The sequence below is a fragment of the Panthera tigris genome, chromosome B3 (assembly GCF_018350195.1).
Source record: "Panthera tigris isolate Pti1 chromosome B3, P.tigris_Pti1_mat1.1, whole genome shotgun sequence".
NCBI classification, from domain to species: Eukaryota; Metazoa; Chordata; class Mammalia; order Carnivora; family Felidae; genus Panthera; species Panthera tigris.
The window spans coordinates 55,206,104-55,223,754 of record NC_056665.1 but is presented as its reverse complement, the minus strand read 5'-3'; the positions used below and the strand labels follow the sequence as shown (position 1 = coordinate 55,223,754).

Below are 17,651 nucleotides of genomic sequence, written 5' to 3'. Positions count from 1 at the left end.
ATATATATATACACACACACATATGTATATATATACACACGTGTGTATATATATACATATATACACACATATGTATATATATACACATGTGTGTATATATATACATATATGTGTATATATATATATATATATATACACATATATGTATATATATATTTTTTTTTACCTCAAAATCAGTTAAAACTAATGCTCTTTTACTGGGCACATTCAGAGTATGTTAACAATACATGAGGCAATGAAAAAAAATGTTCTGAAAGAGGAGAAAAATTAAAAGTAGAATAGGGAAGAAGAAACCAAGCCGGGAGATAATCTGTTTGATAATTTGCCCACGCAGTATCACAGACCGTGGAATGAATTAAGTATTTTGTCTAGTCAAGATTTGGTGTCTCAAGTCATGGACCCTTCATAGCTTCCCTTGGAAATATATATCAAAGTCAAACAAATCCCATTGCTAAGATAGGTTTTCTTGATGGACAACCCACACTGTCCTTTGTTTAGGTTTCAGTTCATTGTTTTGTCTTACTCCTATAACTTTTTGTTCCATCTTAACCAAGTCTTCATGTCTACACATGGCTCCTTTTAGCACTTGACAATCTTAATGATGTTTCTTTTTATTCATATTCTTTCAAGGGAATGCCCTGTCATCTTGCTTCTGCCAGTCTTTAAGCCCTGAATTATATTTCTCATCAACTGAATCTTTGTTGCCCTCCTGAAATCTGATGATCTGGGGCGGGGAGGGGGGGAAGGGGGCAGAATTTATTATATGAATCTACAAATGACGTGATTACATGCCTACTTATGTCTCTAATTTTTAAAGCTCTCAAAATTCTATGTTTAGGGCACAGGTCATCTGAAGAGCCCTGTATCATTCTGGTTGTCCTACTGTCATAAAAGAGAGCAAACAGCAAGAATGTCAACTAGAGTCTAGATTCTGTAGAGCACAGTGACACCCTGCTTCCAGCTAAATAATGCAAACTTGCTGTTGGCCTGTCTTGCCTACTGAGAAGACAGCAACCAGAAATGGACACTTTTTGCCACACAGAGCAGTTGTGCTCATACCAGAAGAGAAGATATCCCATCTATTTCCTGTGCTCAGGCTGCCATTGTTACGACTACCTCCTTCCAATTATAGAACATTATAGCTGATGAATCACCATACAATTTAAAAGTCTTAAGTGACCTTGAATATATCATCTTAATGGAGAAACTGGGATACCGTAGCTTAGGAACTATTGCTCGCCTATCTAGAAATGCTTGTTAACCTAGTAAGTTATGATTATTCCCATTGGAGAAAACAGACTTAAAATGAGCAAACTGTTAAAAGACATTTTAAAAGATTTTAAAAGATATAAATGAAGATGATTCCTGAGTGAAGTCTTCAACCCTAGAGGCTGAATAATTGCAAAACTCAAGTACATTCCCTTCTGAGGATTCCAATGAGTGAGGAAAAATGAGCTTGGCTACAAATGACACTCATTCATAGCACTTATCATTGGTTAGCGCTGGATGAGTTTTATTTGTGCTAATGTTCTACAAGAAAATATGGCAGGGCTTAAGCCCTAGCAGGCCATGGTTGGACGCCCTGTCTTGATGTATAAATAGCTTGTCCCACTTCTTGCCTGAGCGTGAAATGGTGTGAAACGACACATTCTGTATTATCAGCAGTTCTTTATTTTGATTGGAATTATTTTGCCCAGTTTCAAAGAAATATAAATTAAGAGCAAAATGCAGGGAAATGCTATAAATGCCAAGTTACACTAGGGTATTGTGACTCATATCAGAGACGTCCCCATTTTTCCTGTCCTATTTTTTTAATACATGGGTAACAACCGCTTTGTTGACAAAATGCTAAACACTTGCACATGTTCCTTTAAACCCAACAAAACAAGCCTTGATTCTCAAAGTGAGTTTTTGTTCTGCTATTACACCCTCTTCCCACCAAGGTCTAATAAAACAATGCAAAATACCCTACAGAGAGCGGTGCACTTCCTACCACTTAATCGCTGGTAGGCAAGGAAATCCAAGGAAAATTTGACCATGTTCCCTTGTGTTGTTTCATTCACAAATGCATAAAATATCCAGGAAACTTCTTGGGAAATGAACCGCAGCAAAACAACACATTCTTCCTGACCTCCATGCTAAATATACAATGATTTACAGTTACTCAAAAACTCACATGAAAATGATTCTGAGGTATAATTTTGCTTCTGGGCTGGAACACTGGTGTTTCAATTTTGGTGCCACTGGCTAGAAGATGCCGTCAGATACTTAAAACTTGACCATCCATATGTGCTAACATGCTCATCCTTCTTACTTTTACCGCATCCTTGACAAAAGTAAGCCATGAAATAACCTAACCTCTAGGGGACAGTTTCTCATTTTACTGTAGGTGACTTATGGCTAATAAAAGGCTGTTAATGTTTGCTTCCCTCAGTTCTGTAAGATGTTTAGGAGGATAAGTGGTGCTGTTGGTTCTTTTTGTTCATGCAGGTTAATCTGACTCAGCTCAGGAGAGGTTTGCTATAGAATTGGGGTGTGTGGCTGGAACGGTGGCAACCTCCCACCCTAAGAGGGATCATGTGAAAGGAAAAAAAACAAATATCTGTCCCTGAGGACTGGTTAGGGGACTGTGTGCATGTGTGTGTGTGTATTTGAGGGAGGGGGTGTTTGGAGCAGGGCAGCAGATGAGCCAATCTGAAATCTATGTATGCACATGATATATGTCTCGTTTTGGAAACATCACATCTCTATGGGTTTAGAAATTTCAACAGTTTTCCTTTTTTGCTGGCCTCGTGACTAGAACTCAGCAGTGTAAACCATAACTCAGGTGTTCTTCAAGTTAACCTTCTCAAAAAAATCCAGATGTCTGAAGCCTGCTGGAGATGGCGCGCTGGCGGGCCCACCCAGCCAGTGGGGAGCCACTTACCGTTGCACTGCCCTGTGGAGGTGAAGCGGTAGCCTGGCTTGCAGTCACAGCGGTAGCTGCCCGCGGTGTTGATGCACTCGGCATTGCGCTGGCACACAGGGCCGTTCTGACACTCGTCAATATCTCCAAGCAGAAGAGAAGTTAATTAGAAGGAGAACAGAATGTGGGGCAAGTCAACAAAGGCTCTCACTTAAAATAGATTTCTATTTTCTTATTTTGATCAGTTCCATGGAACAGATAGTGGAAGACTTTTAAGACTTCTTTTCTAATTTTTCCACGTTTTTGATATTTTTTGTAAATGCAAGTACTTGGTTTATGACCACATGTGGATTCTAATGATGCTTGTGTATAAAAGAAAAGTCATACGCTCAGCTGCTAGGACCACCGCTTGGCATAGTATAAACTGAATATCCTAGAAAATGTTGCATTTGCTCAAAGCCCCAGGGTTTTACGATTCATCGGGTTGCTTCGCCTTCGTATACATAGGGATCACTTGGGATCTTGTTGAAAAGCAGATTCTGATTCAGCATGTCTGGAGAATGGCTTGAGATTCTGCATTTCCAATAAGCCCGCAAGTGATACTGGTGCTCCTGATTCACAGGCAGTGCCTTGCACTTCAGGGCTGTAGGGGCTCCGGCTTAAATTACTGCCACATGGCAGTCAAATCACGGAAACTTAATATGAGAGGCTGCACATAAAACTACTGACAACAACCCAACTCTCACTATCAAAGAAAAGAATAAATGGATACTCTGTGCTTCAGAGCTTTGACTATACTCAGGGGGGTTGTTTGCCTTTTTTTTTTTTTTTTTTTAATCAGGTAGCTAATATAGTTCAAATTCATGACATTATGAAAGTTCTCCATAGTCCAGGATATGCCTTGGGGCAAAATACATGTTCCCTGCCCCTGCTCCTATGAAACAATCTAACTCGGGTTAAGTCCAATAAAGGGAATAGCCTGGAACACAGACGGGAGCTGGCTCTTAGCACCAGTATTAGGGTTTTACAAAAAAGTGGACTCAGCCCAAGAAGTTCCCACAAGGGGGCGGCAAATGCACCAACCTGTGCCTCACAGGTGTATGCTTGTGTGGCGGGAAAACCTCAGCACTTACTGTCAGTCAGTGGGAGTTTCTGCCTAATGTGGGGTGGGGTGGGGTGGGGTGGGGTGTGCCTCTCTGGGTAACAGATACAGGGCAGAAGTATGCCTGCCTTGGGTTCCAATGGACCCAAGACCAGCACCACTCTCCCAGCAGGTCTGCCCTGGTCTTAAGAGGGTACAGAAAGCTAGAAGGTAGCCCATCATTGGAAAAGCCAAATGGCATCACAGACAGGCATTTCTGTGAGGCATCAGATGCCGAGCATCGGATTATATGCATATTTGGGGAGAACAGATGCATGAGTATTCCCTAAATACTTCTGGAATCCATTCCAATTTCAGGGTTATGGAGGCATGTATTAAATCAATCTTCATTTTCTGATTCTGAGAGCTAAGAGTGTGCTGGGAAGCAGCTGACTCCGGAATAAACATTCACCCTGAGAATGGATATTCTGTGAGACGGACACCAAAAGTTGGAGTGCTTTGTAATCTCAATATCCACTGAGTACTACCCTGACAGCAAAGTGTTTTACATTGGTACAGCTGTAGGCTTTCAATCTCATATGGACAGTAAGGTCTGGGTTAACTTGGCCATCATGGGTGACCATGCCTAAGGGTTTGGGATCTCTGAGTAGAAGAGAACAAGAGAGGTGGCAGGCATCCTAGCCATTTATGAAAGGGGGAAGACTGGCTATGAGGAAGGCAGGCTACTTTACCATCATCAGCTCCTCTGCTGTGGGCTCCTTTCTTTTCTCCTGCATCATGCTTCCTCTCCGGAACACCTTATCCTTGATGGCCTTCCAAAGCACAGGGGCTAGTGCCAAGGTCTGAGATGACTATTTCCTAAGGAAGGTTCTGAACGGCTATCACCCCATTTACCCCTCTCCGGGAGGCAGTAACATGTGCCCACCTGGCCATAGTAGCTAAAAGCCTGGTGAAGAGAATTTAACAAGCATGTGCTTAGGGCCATAACTTTACTCATGGTCTGTAAGTTGTCCCTAGTCTATGGGAAAAAAAGGTTTTTTAACATTAAAATATTGACATATGTGCTCTCATACATGCTCTAAGGGGTAATAACCCTTTCTGACAAGAACAAAAATTCTGCAAGAGGCCCCAAGTTTAAGTATTAAATAGACAATTATTCCAGCTACCCTAGGGCACATGGTATATTTAATAACCAGCAATGTCCCTTTTACTAAAATGTGAAAGTACACTATCTTCCCCAGATGTAGGGGAATATGAAGTGTTGTGAGGAATGCACGGCATCACAGTACATGCACATGGCAAGGGGAGGTAATGTGAAAATGAAAAAAGTACCACTTGCACACATGCCAACATTCTTCATATAAAATCAAATTTGCTGTTCTTGCCATTTGGAATTCTCTCATGCATTTGGAATATTTGCATTAACCTTGTTTTCACTTGGGAGTAGCACAGGCTCCGTTTGGAAGGGAACACTAATTTTGAGATTCAAGTAAAGATGACCGCCCACCACTCCTGCTCACTTTTAAGCAATGAGAAACAAAAGCAATCTATGCGACACACCCAGGAACTCAAGGCTTTCTTGTATCAGCTGGGAAATCTAATATATTGTGTATAGGATGGGGCTGGGGAGTGCACATCCTGCTTTTTCCACGGGGACTTAGGGAAGTTTTTCCATGAAAAAATGATGTTCCACATGGTGCCCTACACTATTGCTAGAGCTTGATGGATTGTGAAATTCCAATGTTGTGAAATTGGCCAAGTGTGTGTGCGTAAGTAGCTTGTCAGTTGGCTCATTCCTGGACATGATATAGTGACATCACTTACCTTCACAAACCAACAACTTGTCATTATAGAAAAAGCCCACTGGACATTCACATCTGAAGCTGCCAACCATGTTGATACACACTCCGTTTTCACAGACCCCTGGGATCTCCCGGCATTCATCAATATCTGAAAACAGAGCAGCCACACATGAGTGACAGCACGGCACTGAGAGTCGGCAGCTTCTAACTCCATGTTCTACATAAGGTCCACAATGAAAAAAGAGAAAGTGCATGGGTGTGTGGGTGCGTGGGTGTGTTGGTGGGTATGTGTGTGTTGGGGTGGTGACAGTGGAAAGGGGGGACATTAGTTGATAGCAAACTGAAATAACTAAACTGCTTTCAGACACTCATGTGTCTATCTGGATTTAGAATCTTTTTGGTTTTGTTCTGAAACAAACCACGTAGGCGCCATCTTGGTATCCCCTGGGCACTATGCACTGGGTGAATAGAATAAAGTGACAGCTGAGAATAAACGGCCACTCTACCCAAAGTGTGTGGTGGTGTTTGGCTAGAATGGGAAAGGAGAGCTGGTGAAGAACAGAGGAGCTTATGGTCATAGCCAGCTCTGATCTTTCAGATTCCCCTTCAACATCCCCTTCCTCCTTCACATGGTTTTGAAAAGGAGGTACATTAGGTCTGGGGCTGTGAGCTAGGCCCATGCTGACTGTGGGGGCCAGCACTGAGAAGGGCTATAGCCACAGACTGTGGTTTCCTAAGGCCAGGGGCTGGGGCTGGCTACAACTCCACTGTGTTACCAGACCCTACCATGCCATCTGATCAATGTTAAGCACCAATTAAAATTTGGTAAATTAAGAACCAGTATCTGGAAGTTGGGACCGGTGAGCATTAAAACAGGATCCAAGCAGGAGTGACAGCAGAGCCACAATGCAGGCTGTGAGAGCAGGGCTGGCCGGCTGGTGAGGTGGCCTTGTGGGCAGGTCTCACCTCCTCACCAGCCTGGTGGTCCAATCTCTTTCTGACCTGCTCTCAACTCCCAACCATTCAGTGTCTTCTAGGATAATAACAGTAAGAGTGTTAGTAGTGTCTCACTTGCTGTGTACCTGGCATATTTCTCAACATTCAACCTGGATTTACTCACTGAATCATTACAGCCACTCTACGAGATGGTCTCCAGGTACTGTGACAACTGTCACTATACAGATGATGAAACTGAGGCCAAGCCAGCAGAAGAAACTTGCCAAAGACCACAAAGCTAATAAGAGGCAGAGTCAGGATTTGACACGAGGAATCCGCTAACAGGCTATCCTATCTCCCTCAGGCTTTTGCACGTCACAGTCAACAATCTTCACAAAACCACAATCAAATTACTTGTTATCCTGGAGGGCCCTTCCGCCACTGCTTGGTGGAATTTCACAAAGTGCTTCAGAAGCTGTGAAGGGATGTAAAGCTTTGGTCTTTCCAACCCACTAGGTTTGTGTTACCTCGCCGTTGAGACACTTCCGTATACATATGATAGTCAGGAGCCTCTGCAAGGACTCTGTTTGCCTAAGTCGTAAGAAGGGCCACAGTTGTGGAGCTTACAAGAGACACCGCGATTTCAGAATAATCATACTCTAAAGCCAACCTGCTTTGAAGAAGTTTGACAGACCACAGGTTTATTTTAGATCCTTTTCTAAAGGGTTTGATTTTGTTCAAAGGAAAAATAATCTCTTTAATGGAAAAAAACAACTTAGAGTATATTGCTATTTTGAATGCAAGTGATTATGTTTTTGGATTTTTCACATATTTGCCATTCACGTTCTTAAAAGGCTATGCAAAGTAACATCACAACTGTGAATGATCAGCAAACAAAAAGATAATTCAGACGACATTCTTTTATTATTTAAAATGTGAGACATTATGTTCACATTCATTTATTTTAAATATAAGTGATGTATTATCAAGTTTAACAATAATAGACTGGGTCAAATTTCTAGCCATTGTTAGGCATAAAATAGCAAAAGGATATATTAAAAATTGTATTTTCTTTTCCTGTCTGGATTTCATTTGAACTTCAACTTGGAGAAGTTTATATTTTAAGACAAGATTAATAAACTTGCTATAGTTTTAACCCCATACGAATGGGTTCTATATGCCAACAATCTTAAGACCTTTCAGAAGGAGAGTATAAAGCTCAAATAAAACAAAGTTTCTCAGTCATCTAAATATTTTGTCATGGTGGAATTTGGTAACATTAAGTATATTGCTAACTATCACATTTCCAGCTTTCAAGAGCTTGAGGCAAAGCAAGCTGTGAGTCAGGACTGGATTTGGGTCCCGGCTCTGTTATTAATTAGCTAGGTGACCTCGGCTGAGTCCCTTCCCCTCTCTGGGCCCCTGTCCCCTCAACTGTAAAGCAGTGCATTTGAACTGGATGATGTCTGAGATGTCTCCAGCTCAACTAGTAGACGACGTTGGTGCTGTTTCCAGTCTTTTGCCTGCTGCCAACCTCGGAGGGCAGGCCTTGCTGGGGGACATGCCTGGTCTGTCCGTGGAGAGTCATTATTATTAAAGACCACTTATCTTTGGATCGGAGATTCTAGGGAGATGAAAAGATCTGTTTTGGGAAGGGGAAAAACAAAGCAGCGAGGGCCAGGTGTTTCATGCCAATGTCATTTAGCAGTTTTTCTTTCCAAACCATGAAGTTTCTTTGGACGTTGACTAGACTGTTGAGCCATATGGATTTGGCACTAAGAGAACCAGGCTGATTGCTGGACCAGACCCTTGTTTTCTTAAACAAGGTCATTGGAAAGGCTGATGTGGATTTCAGTTTACTTATTAGGAAGAAGGTGGAACAAAGCGAGTGGTGATGTTTGCTACTAGACACAACTGCTCGGACTTAAGACGGGCATCTGAGGATGCATATAAATCACACTGGGGAAAAACTCTGAGAATGCAATAGCTTTCCATCTATTTTTATGTTATTTTCTTTTAAACCACAAAGGCATTGCCTCCATTGGCCGAATGCTGTGCAAGACTTCTGAATCTTGCACAAGCATCTCGAGCACTGCAGTGGTCTCTGCTCCAGTTACCAGATGGGGCCTCCGAGTGGAGTGGCCTCTTTTTTTTTTTTTTTTTTTTTTTTTTTTTTTTTTTTTATTGCACATCTGAAATTCCCAAAGCAGATAACCTGAGGAGAATCCATGTGAGATAAAACTGATCCCCTAAAGTGCTTTATGTGTACAACCCACACATAAAGATTGGTATGTAAAGTCATATTAAACTCATGTCATAGTCAGAAGGAAAGATTGGGAATTATAGTCAAAGCAAACGTCAACTGGCCCTACTCCCAGAATCTCTCCCTTTGTTGATGCCTAGGGTTGGTTTAACTAAGCTTGATTGTAATTTTGTGAAAAGCTTTCCAGTCCCCTTAATCATGAGCAACGAATGCTGCCACCAATTAGGTGGAGCGACACGGGGTGTTTGCGGTTTGTTTCAAAGTAAGAATCAGTGTTTCAATAAAACTAAATGGCATTGTTTCACTAGTTTTTCCTTCTAAGTAAAAAAAAAAAAAAACAACCTGAGAAAAATAAGGGTGTGTATTCCTGTTTTCAAACACAAAGGCAAACACAGAAAATTCCAACAATGGCATCATAACTCACCAACAGGTAAGCCGGTGTAAATGTCAATGACGAAGCCTGGCCTTTGACTTCCACAGAGTGTAGCAAATTCATCTGCAGTAATTCATTAAACAAAGATGGGGTGAGAGGAGTGAGAATAGGGGTCAGCAAAGAGCAATGACTGGGTCGAAAGAAATTACTTTGGAAACATCTTGCAAAATATTTATCTGTATTTTGAGGAATTTAAAATAAAAAATAAATCTGAGAATCCCCACAGATGTTGTAACCTTGTCCTTAAGGCAAACGCTGAATGAAAAGCGACCTCATGTTGACGTAATACTGAGGAAGAAACAGAGGTCTCCACATCACAGCCCACGCATTTGTATGAGCTTGCCTGTAGGAATTTGGGTTTCTAGAAGGATGTTGTTCAGCTCTGAACCCAGGGACTGGCAAGAGGGCCTCTTTCCACTCACATGAAGGGATCTGGGATTTTAGGAATGCTTACAAAAATCATTTCCTCAGTAGATTGGGGGGAGACTGTAGCAAATCTAGCCAAGTTCTTGACATCAGGTCTATTAATGACTAATTCAGTTCAAACAACCAACTTATGTCATTACTTCAGTTTTTGGAGCTGGATTTCGTTTGGTGCAGCTCTTTCCTTCTTTCTCTCTCCCTCCTCCGACCTTCTATCTTTCTCTTGCTCGTCTGAATTCATCAAAGTTGATAACAGAGGATGAACTAAATGTCATCTGCAGTCCTTCTAACTCAGAGGTTCTGTAATTCCAGATCATGACTGTAACTGATATAGCATGGTATCAATTTAAGCTCAAGGTGGTCATTGCCTTATTGGTCAAACCCACTAAAAAGTATAAACCGTCTCTGAAAGTAGTTTGGTCAAAATGTAGCATGTTCTTCTTCTACTGCTTTATTTCCTTCATATCTGACTGTCTACTTTTAACAAATATAATGCCAGCTGACACTGGTCATCCAGACATATTTCAGGAACTTCTAAAATGTGTGCAGATTACATACCTAAATGAAAAGCCATGACTAGATTTAGCCAAGATTCAACATGAATAAGAAATCTTGCATTTTAGATAAAAAATATGCACGTTCTTAACTCAGATACTTTTGAAAGGAATGAAAGTCTTTAGTAAGGGTTTCCAAAACAGTCTCTAGGGGAACACACAATGATCCATTAAGATAAAAAAGAAACTACTAAGCCTTTCATTTCTCTTCACAAAATCTAATTTAAAAGATTAATTTTGTATATATTTTCTAATAGAACAGTTCATGAAAATAACAAATGCAATAATAAATGCATTTTTCAATCTAGTTGAAAAATATATGTAGAGATATATACACATATACTTTTACATGGAAATGCACACATCAAATAGGTGTAACCCCCCTGCTTTTTAACTGATAGGTATGTGTGATCAAGAGATTTGAAGACCATTGGTGAAGATCAGGGGTTAGCAATTTCTTTCTTAACGGACTAAAGAGTAAATATTTTAGGTTTTGTAGGCTGTGTAGTCTCTATTAAAACTACTGAACTATCCCATAAAGCAGCCACAGGAAATATGTAATCAAATTTGTGTGGCTGTGTTCTAATATAATTTTATTTATAGACACGAAAATTTGAAGTTCATATACTTTTCAGGACATAACATATTATTCTTTTGATATTCCCCAACCTTTTAAAACACGTAAAAACCATTCTCAGCTTTGGGCCACACAAAAATTAGTGTGGGCTAGATTTGGCCCAGGGCTGTACCTGGCCAACCCCTGGTCGAGAGACGTCTTGCAGACTGTGGATAACTCATAGGTAATTCTAAGTGATGATTAATACATTATTTCTAGAGTAAACAATGGAGGAACTGGTATATTTTACTAAAAAAAAGAATATTCTGTTTCACATGTAATCAGATAGAACCAGACAAGAGATTTAGTATCTTACAGATCACTGTGGGGAACAGAGTAGATACTACAGAATACTATCAATAACTGCATCACAGTTTATTTAACTCTAAATAAGAACATTAGTAAATGATGTCATCATTTACCGTATAAGAACCACGCACCATTTCACTTCATTTACTCTAAGGACATGGGTTAGACTTTTTTTTTTTTTTTTAATTTTTTTTTAACGTTTATTTATTTTTGAGACAGAGAGAGACAGAGCATGAATGGGGGAGGGGCAGAGAGAGAGGGAGACACAGAATCAGAAGCAGGCTCCAGGCTCTGAGCCATCAGCCCAGAGCCCGATGCGGGGCTCGAACTCACGGACCGTGAGATCGTGACCTGAGCTGCAGTCGGACGCCCAACCGACTGAGCCACCCAGGCGTCCCTAGACTTTTTTGTTTTTAAACAAATAACATTACATAGATTTTTCTCTATGAGGATATACGAAAAAATTTCTCTCCAATCTCAGTACCATGAAGAGTTGCACGTTCCTTTAGTGTTTAGTTTGCTTTATAGTCATTGAGACTCTTAGACTTGATTATCTCCCCCTTTTTATATGAGCTGCTAGAAAGTTTGGAGCCAAACTTATTGCTCATCTTTGGCAAGTGTGTAGAAATTCCCAGCTTGGATTTTTGCGTATTAGCCTTGCTCCTTGCTCCAAGTTTCTTACCCTTGTTTGCCATTTGCCTTAGGCCTTCTTATTTTACATTCAAATCTTTGTGGGCTGCCTTAAATTCTTTTTGGAACAAGACCAGTTATAAATAAGTAAGAATAATAGGAATATGGTTCACCTATTTGTCATATCGCTTCGCCTAATGTTTCTAGTCTTTCAGTTACGTGGTGAACTCCATAACGATAACAGTGTTTCTGTTTCTCCCCTCTACGCTGAGTCTGTAAGTCTAGCGAGTGAACTAGTGTACAAATTAGACAGTGTGCTCTGTGACTCAATTTTCAGCTGGAAGGACCAGAATCAACTGTGAACTTACACAGTTGCCTCTGTGAGCTAATTTTTTGCTTAGGAAGATAAACGACGGACTTTTTTCTTGCCTGGCTGAGACTCATTTCTCTCAACAATCCATGGGTAACTTATCAACCTATGTTTTTGGTAATGATGCAACTCACCTGTGCTCGGGATGGGACACTGTTCACAGGGCTTATTCCAGGCCCGGCCAATGTTGTAGGAACAACAGCACATCTTCTTGGTCATATTGAACAAAAGTTCTCCGTCGCAGGTCTGGTTGTCAGCGTAATAGTTTCTGTAGCACAAACTTCTTCTCATATCTAGAGGGAAAGGGGATGGTGATACCATGGGGAGAGCACACTGGATGTCTAAGAGGATACTCAAGGAGTATGTTTCTTTTGGATTTTATTGTAACTTGACTTGGATGAGAGCAGGAACAGCCTGCTCTTACCCAATTTTCTATCCACATCTGCCGCTATAAGAAAGGGGACTTTGAGAAATGTATTCCCTGGGATTTGGGGCCACAGAACTAAGTCATTATGGAGCCGCAGCATTAATAAACTTTACACGACTCTCCACCCAGACTCTTAGTAACAATTCTCCACTGCTATTTGGCAGTAATTTTCTCATTTCCGACTCATGATGTTTTAATACTGTAAGTCAGTGCTGTAAATATAATTGTATAAAGATACACCCAAAGTCAAACAAAAGAAGTACTATTAAACCGTTGTTTGGGATTTTCCAACATTACATTTTAAAGAAAACTCCCAACCACCCACACAAGGTGGGGAAAAAAGGCCAAGCTTATGGTTTACAAGGGAGGAGGCTCTCACAAAGACAGTGGAAGGGTGGCAGGCAGCACTCGGTCTGATGAGTAACATAACACTAAGGACCAAGTGCTGGGCTTACAAGCTCTTTTTCTCTTCACAGATGAAGATCGGACATGCAAGATTAAGAAAAACTTGAACTTACCCATGCAATTATTCCCCCCATTCACTTGCATGTAGTCTGGAGGGCAAATGCAGGTGTAGTTGCCGACGGTGTTGTAACACGTCCCCGGACCACAGATTCCGGGAGTCTCACATTCATTCACATCTGTAATCCAGACAGAAAGTGGTATACAAATATGAAAGCTTCACTCTTTGGAATGGCCTGATACTCAGTGTCAACATAAATGTCGACAATGGAGGAGAAAATCCACAGGGCACTTTGAAATCTGGATAACAAAAATAGATGTTTAATTCATCGGTGCCCTTTGCCTATGCTAATGTGTATGTTTTCAGGAAAGGAAGTGCCAGAAAAAAAGGTTTTGCCTTCTGGTAAGAGTTCCTAATAGAGGAGTCCATAACATCCTGAAAGGCATGCAGAGATGGAGATGTGGAGAAATCCTTCAGAAAGACCGCTAATACGTCATATGTTCACAAAATCTGTGGAAGAATATAATAGACCCTGAAGCCATTCAACAACCACTTTCATGAATTTGCACTGGTAAGGTAGAATGGAATTAGGTATTTAACACCTCTATCCCCATTTTCAAACACAGAGGTTGACTCTAATCTTTGTTGATTCCAGGGGTCTTAGAGCTGTGTTATATACACTGTGATACTCAATTAATACACAGTGAGGTCATCCTTTATCGAAGTCACCTCATAAGCCTTTTGGAGAGCCAGAGGCATATTTCTCCTCCAGGATACAGGGAAGTATCTCCCTAACTAGTCATGTGACTCCCTCATATAGATGAAAACCATCTTTCCCACCACAGTCTATGGCCCAAGTGCTTTGAAAGCCAGAAGCGGTCAATATTCTCCATCTTTCCAATAACACAGGATGAACAGGAATTATCACTTACATCATAAGACCAAAGAGGCTGCCTTTTTAAGAGAAGCTCATTTTGGTTCATTAGTACAGATAAGTGGTAAAGAACAGGAAGAAGAGGAACTCAGTGCTTCCCAGAATACAGAAGTCCTTGAAATGAGACCTGAGCTACTCTAATATAAATGGCTTTTCTAAAGAGCCCAGAAAACTGCAGGCATAAGTGAGACAATGGCCTAAGATAATAAAACTCCACTTTTCTCAGAAGAAAAGGAATATTTGGGGTGTATCAGAAATGATATCCCATCAGTAACATTCATGCAAGCTGCCACAAGTACGGCACATTTACCTGGCTAGGTTCATGTTTAGACCATTGCGCTATATAGCTAAATTCTTAGTTTTACTGGTGACTGTATACTGGCTTTTGAGGTCAGTTCTCAATAGCTGAAAGAACTGATCCTCCTAAAGGACCATTTACCGTCACACACTCGGGTATCTTCGTTCAGGTAGTAACCGGTTGGACAGCGGCACTGGAAACTGCCGAAGGTGTTGATACATTTCCCGCCTTGGCACAGTCCTGGGAGCTCCTGGCACTCATCAATGTCTGTCAAAATGAAAACAACAGCATTTCTTCAGCACTGTAAATAAACCCAAGGAAGTTCAAAATGCGCATACTTTAAGATCAAGGATACAGAATTACCTTCCAGGATGACAGTGATAGGGTTGGGCCGAAAACCTTCTCCTCCAGGACAAAGAATTTTGTACTCAGCTATTGAAACGAAAAATCAAATGGAGTTCTTTTGAATCTAAAATTTCTAGAAATAGTATCCTCAAGAGAAATACTGACATAGCCAACTGAAAATATTCATTTTCAGGAATCCTTAGCAGTTACCCCGCCCATCTTAAGCAAGTTAACAACTGTGTGTATGCGTGTTATTTTCAAATGGCTTTTACTAAGGGTGCCAGAAAGATGGAAGGCCACTGTCCTCAGTCTTTGGACCCACCACCTACCCTCCTGGCCTCATGTTCCTGTGAACATGTTTTCTTCATGTTCATCACTAGTAGTAATGAAGTAGTAGTTATTGTCATCACTACTTCTTTGTAAACATTTTCTTCCCCTTTTTATTTTCTAACAAACTCCTCCATTTTTACATTTTGTTCAGCCTTACTTCCTGGGAATTACTGCCTCCCTTAATAATGTTAATCAGCCTGTCTCCAAAACTCTTTCCAAACAGAACCTTAGGGAAAGCTGTTCTTTCCTGGTTCCCATCCCACTTTTGTCTTTAATGCCTAGAGATCTTTCTTGCCCCTCTATTTTACTGAGTGCAATACTGATTCCCTTGGTTTCCCAAACCAACTTTCTACATTGTCCTTTCATTTTCTCCATTAATTCTGTCATTCAAGTATTTCATTCAAAAACATTTATTTCTGTGCCATGCACCAGCAGTGTGATACTTACAGGAACACGCGAGTAAGAATGAACCTAACTGGAGCCTCTGGGTGGCTCAGTCAGTTAAGCATCTGACTCTTGATTTCAGCTCAGGTCACAATCTCAAGGTTGTGAGACAGAGCCCCACATCAGACTCGGTGCAGAGTACGGAGCCTGCTTGGGATTCTCTCTCTCTTTGCCCCTCTCACGCGCACGCGCGTGTGTGTGCGCGCGTGTGCTCTTTCTCTCAATAAATAAATAAACTTAAAAAAAAAATGAACCTAATCTGCTGTGTCATCCTGGTGAGCTTTGATAAAAATTAGCTCTTTCATAACCATCCTAATCTTTCCAAATCTGATAATCCCTCTCCTGGCTTTCTGAAATGCTATGTGTATATGCCTAAATGTACACATGTATATATTTCAGTTCCAGGTCTGATCCAGTTTGGGGTAGTGTGGACCCATTGCTTTACTAATAATTTTTTTTAAGTTTGTTTGTTTGTTTATGAGTACAAGAAAGAGAATTCCAGGCAGGCTCCATGCTCCGTGTGGAGCCTGACACAGGGTTGGATCTCAGTAAACCTGTGAGACCGTGACCTGAGCCAAAACCAAGAGTTTGCCACTTAACCAGCTGAGCCACCCAGGAACTCTGCTTTGCTAATCATTATTAATCAATAGAGCTGACTCCCCTACTTAAACACCTTGGTTTGCTTCTTTCAACGTCAATGAAATTAACTACCTCCCTCTTTCATTTTTTCTTTCCTCCTCTTCCTCTAATCATACACTCTTTTTAAGTCTCCTTTTTCAGGTCACACCCTGCCTTCAAGGCCCAGGGAAAAAACGCACAAGGTCATCACCATCTCTGCCATTTCAGAACTGACTTCCCTTTCTGAAGAGAAGAAAGAAGGTGCCTGCTAAGCCTTCATCCCTGTGCTGAGTGCTTGACATGAACGACTCCTTTTAATTCTATGAGGCATTATATGAATGAGGAAGTTCAAGTCTTGCTAAGTAATTTGCCCAAAGTTACATTGGTGCCAAGTGATATAGAGTCCTAACTGGAGCGAGGAGTGCTCCTTCTGCTCATGGCACTGTTTCTGTTCTTTCTTCCCTTATTGAGACCTACGCTCAATTACAGCTTTTATGTTTGGGTCACACTTTGCTAGCTGTACACTTCTGGAGGGCAGAATCTAGTCTAATTCATCTTTGCACACTCAGAGTACACACTCTAGGTACCCAACAAATAATTTTAGAAAAAGTGAATAAATGAGCCTTCCACAGGGAAAGAACCAGTACCTATCCCAATATACACTGTTAGCAGCAGCATCAACCTTTGCCTAAGAAGCCACATCTGACTGGATCCTCATATAGGACCCACTTAGAAAAATGTGAAGCCTTTTCTATTTTTAGGAGACTTATTTATGTCCTTAAAATCACATTCTAAAGCTTTCTTTCAAGTAATACCATAAGAATAGAAATAACCTTCCCTTTTGTATTTACTTAACTAATCACTTTTCTTTTACCAGGGACCAAGTGTCTAACCTATCCTAGAGCTTTTGATAACTAGCCCACACATCTATCGATGTGTTCCTGGAAGGTAAGCAATATTATATAAGTAACCTAGCCTGTAAAAATCTTCTTAAAATAGCGCTATGTACTTTTCACTCACATAGAAATGAAATGTCACCTGCCTGCCCCACCTGCCCTTTTAGTACAAGCCAACTGGGGACTCTTCTGACACCCAAATTGGGAATGGGGTCCCTCAATAGGGCTGAGAGGTTTGATCTCCTTTCCCTGACTAAAGACTAGAGACTAGAAGCAGCTCCCTCTTTCTGTAGCTTCTGTCCTGTGGATCTAGAAAGGAGAACTGGCCTGAGCAGGAATAATAATAATAAACAGGAGGATGTACACTTACATGTGTTCACAGGAGGGCACAGCTCACAAGGAGTACCCCAGGCTTTACCCAAAGAACAGCAGCAGGAAGCCTTGGAGACACCAACTCCAATTTCATTGCTACAGGCTGTATCTCCATTGTCTCCTCGAGGTCGAACATCCAGATAGCAATTTCCAGAGCGGGTATCTATTTACCACGTATAAA

General features: G+C 41.1%; 1 protein-coding gene across 1 annotated transcript in view; it reads right to left on the bottom strand.

Annotated features, from left to right (window-relative positions):
• The window catches only part of FBN1 (fibrillin 1), a 233,148-nt gene that overhangs the window by 36,835 nt on the left and 178,662 nt on the right, over positions 1–17,651 (bottom strand). Inside the window, exons 37-44 of the mRNA XM_042988929.1 lie at positions 17,469–17,633; positions 14,829–14,897; positions 14,607–14,732; positions 13,289–13,411; positions 12,478–12,636; positions 9,433–9,504; positions 5,832–5,957; positions 2,927–3,049 (exon numbers count right to left, since the gene is read on the bottom strand). Of these exons, the coding sequence (XP_042844863.1) occupies positions 2,927–3,049; positions 5,832–5,957; positions 9,433–9,504; positions 12,478–12,636; positions 13,289–13,411; positions 14,607–14,732; positions 14,829–14,897; positions 17,469–17,633 (963 nt within the window). The remainder of the gene's footprint in view (positions 1–2,926; positions 3,050–5,831; positions 5,958–9,432; positions 9,505–12,477; positions 12,637–13,288; positions 13,412–14,606; positions 14,733–14,828; positions 14,898–17,468; positions 17,634–17,651) is intronic.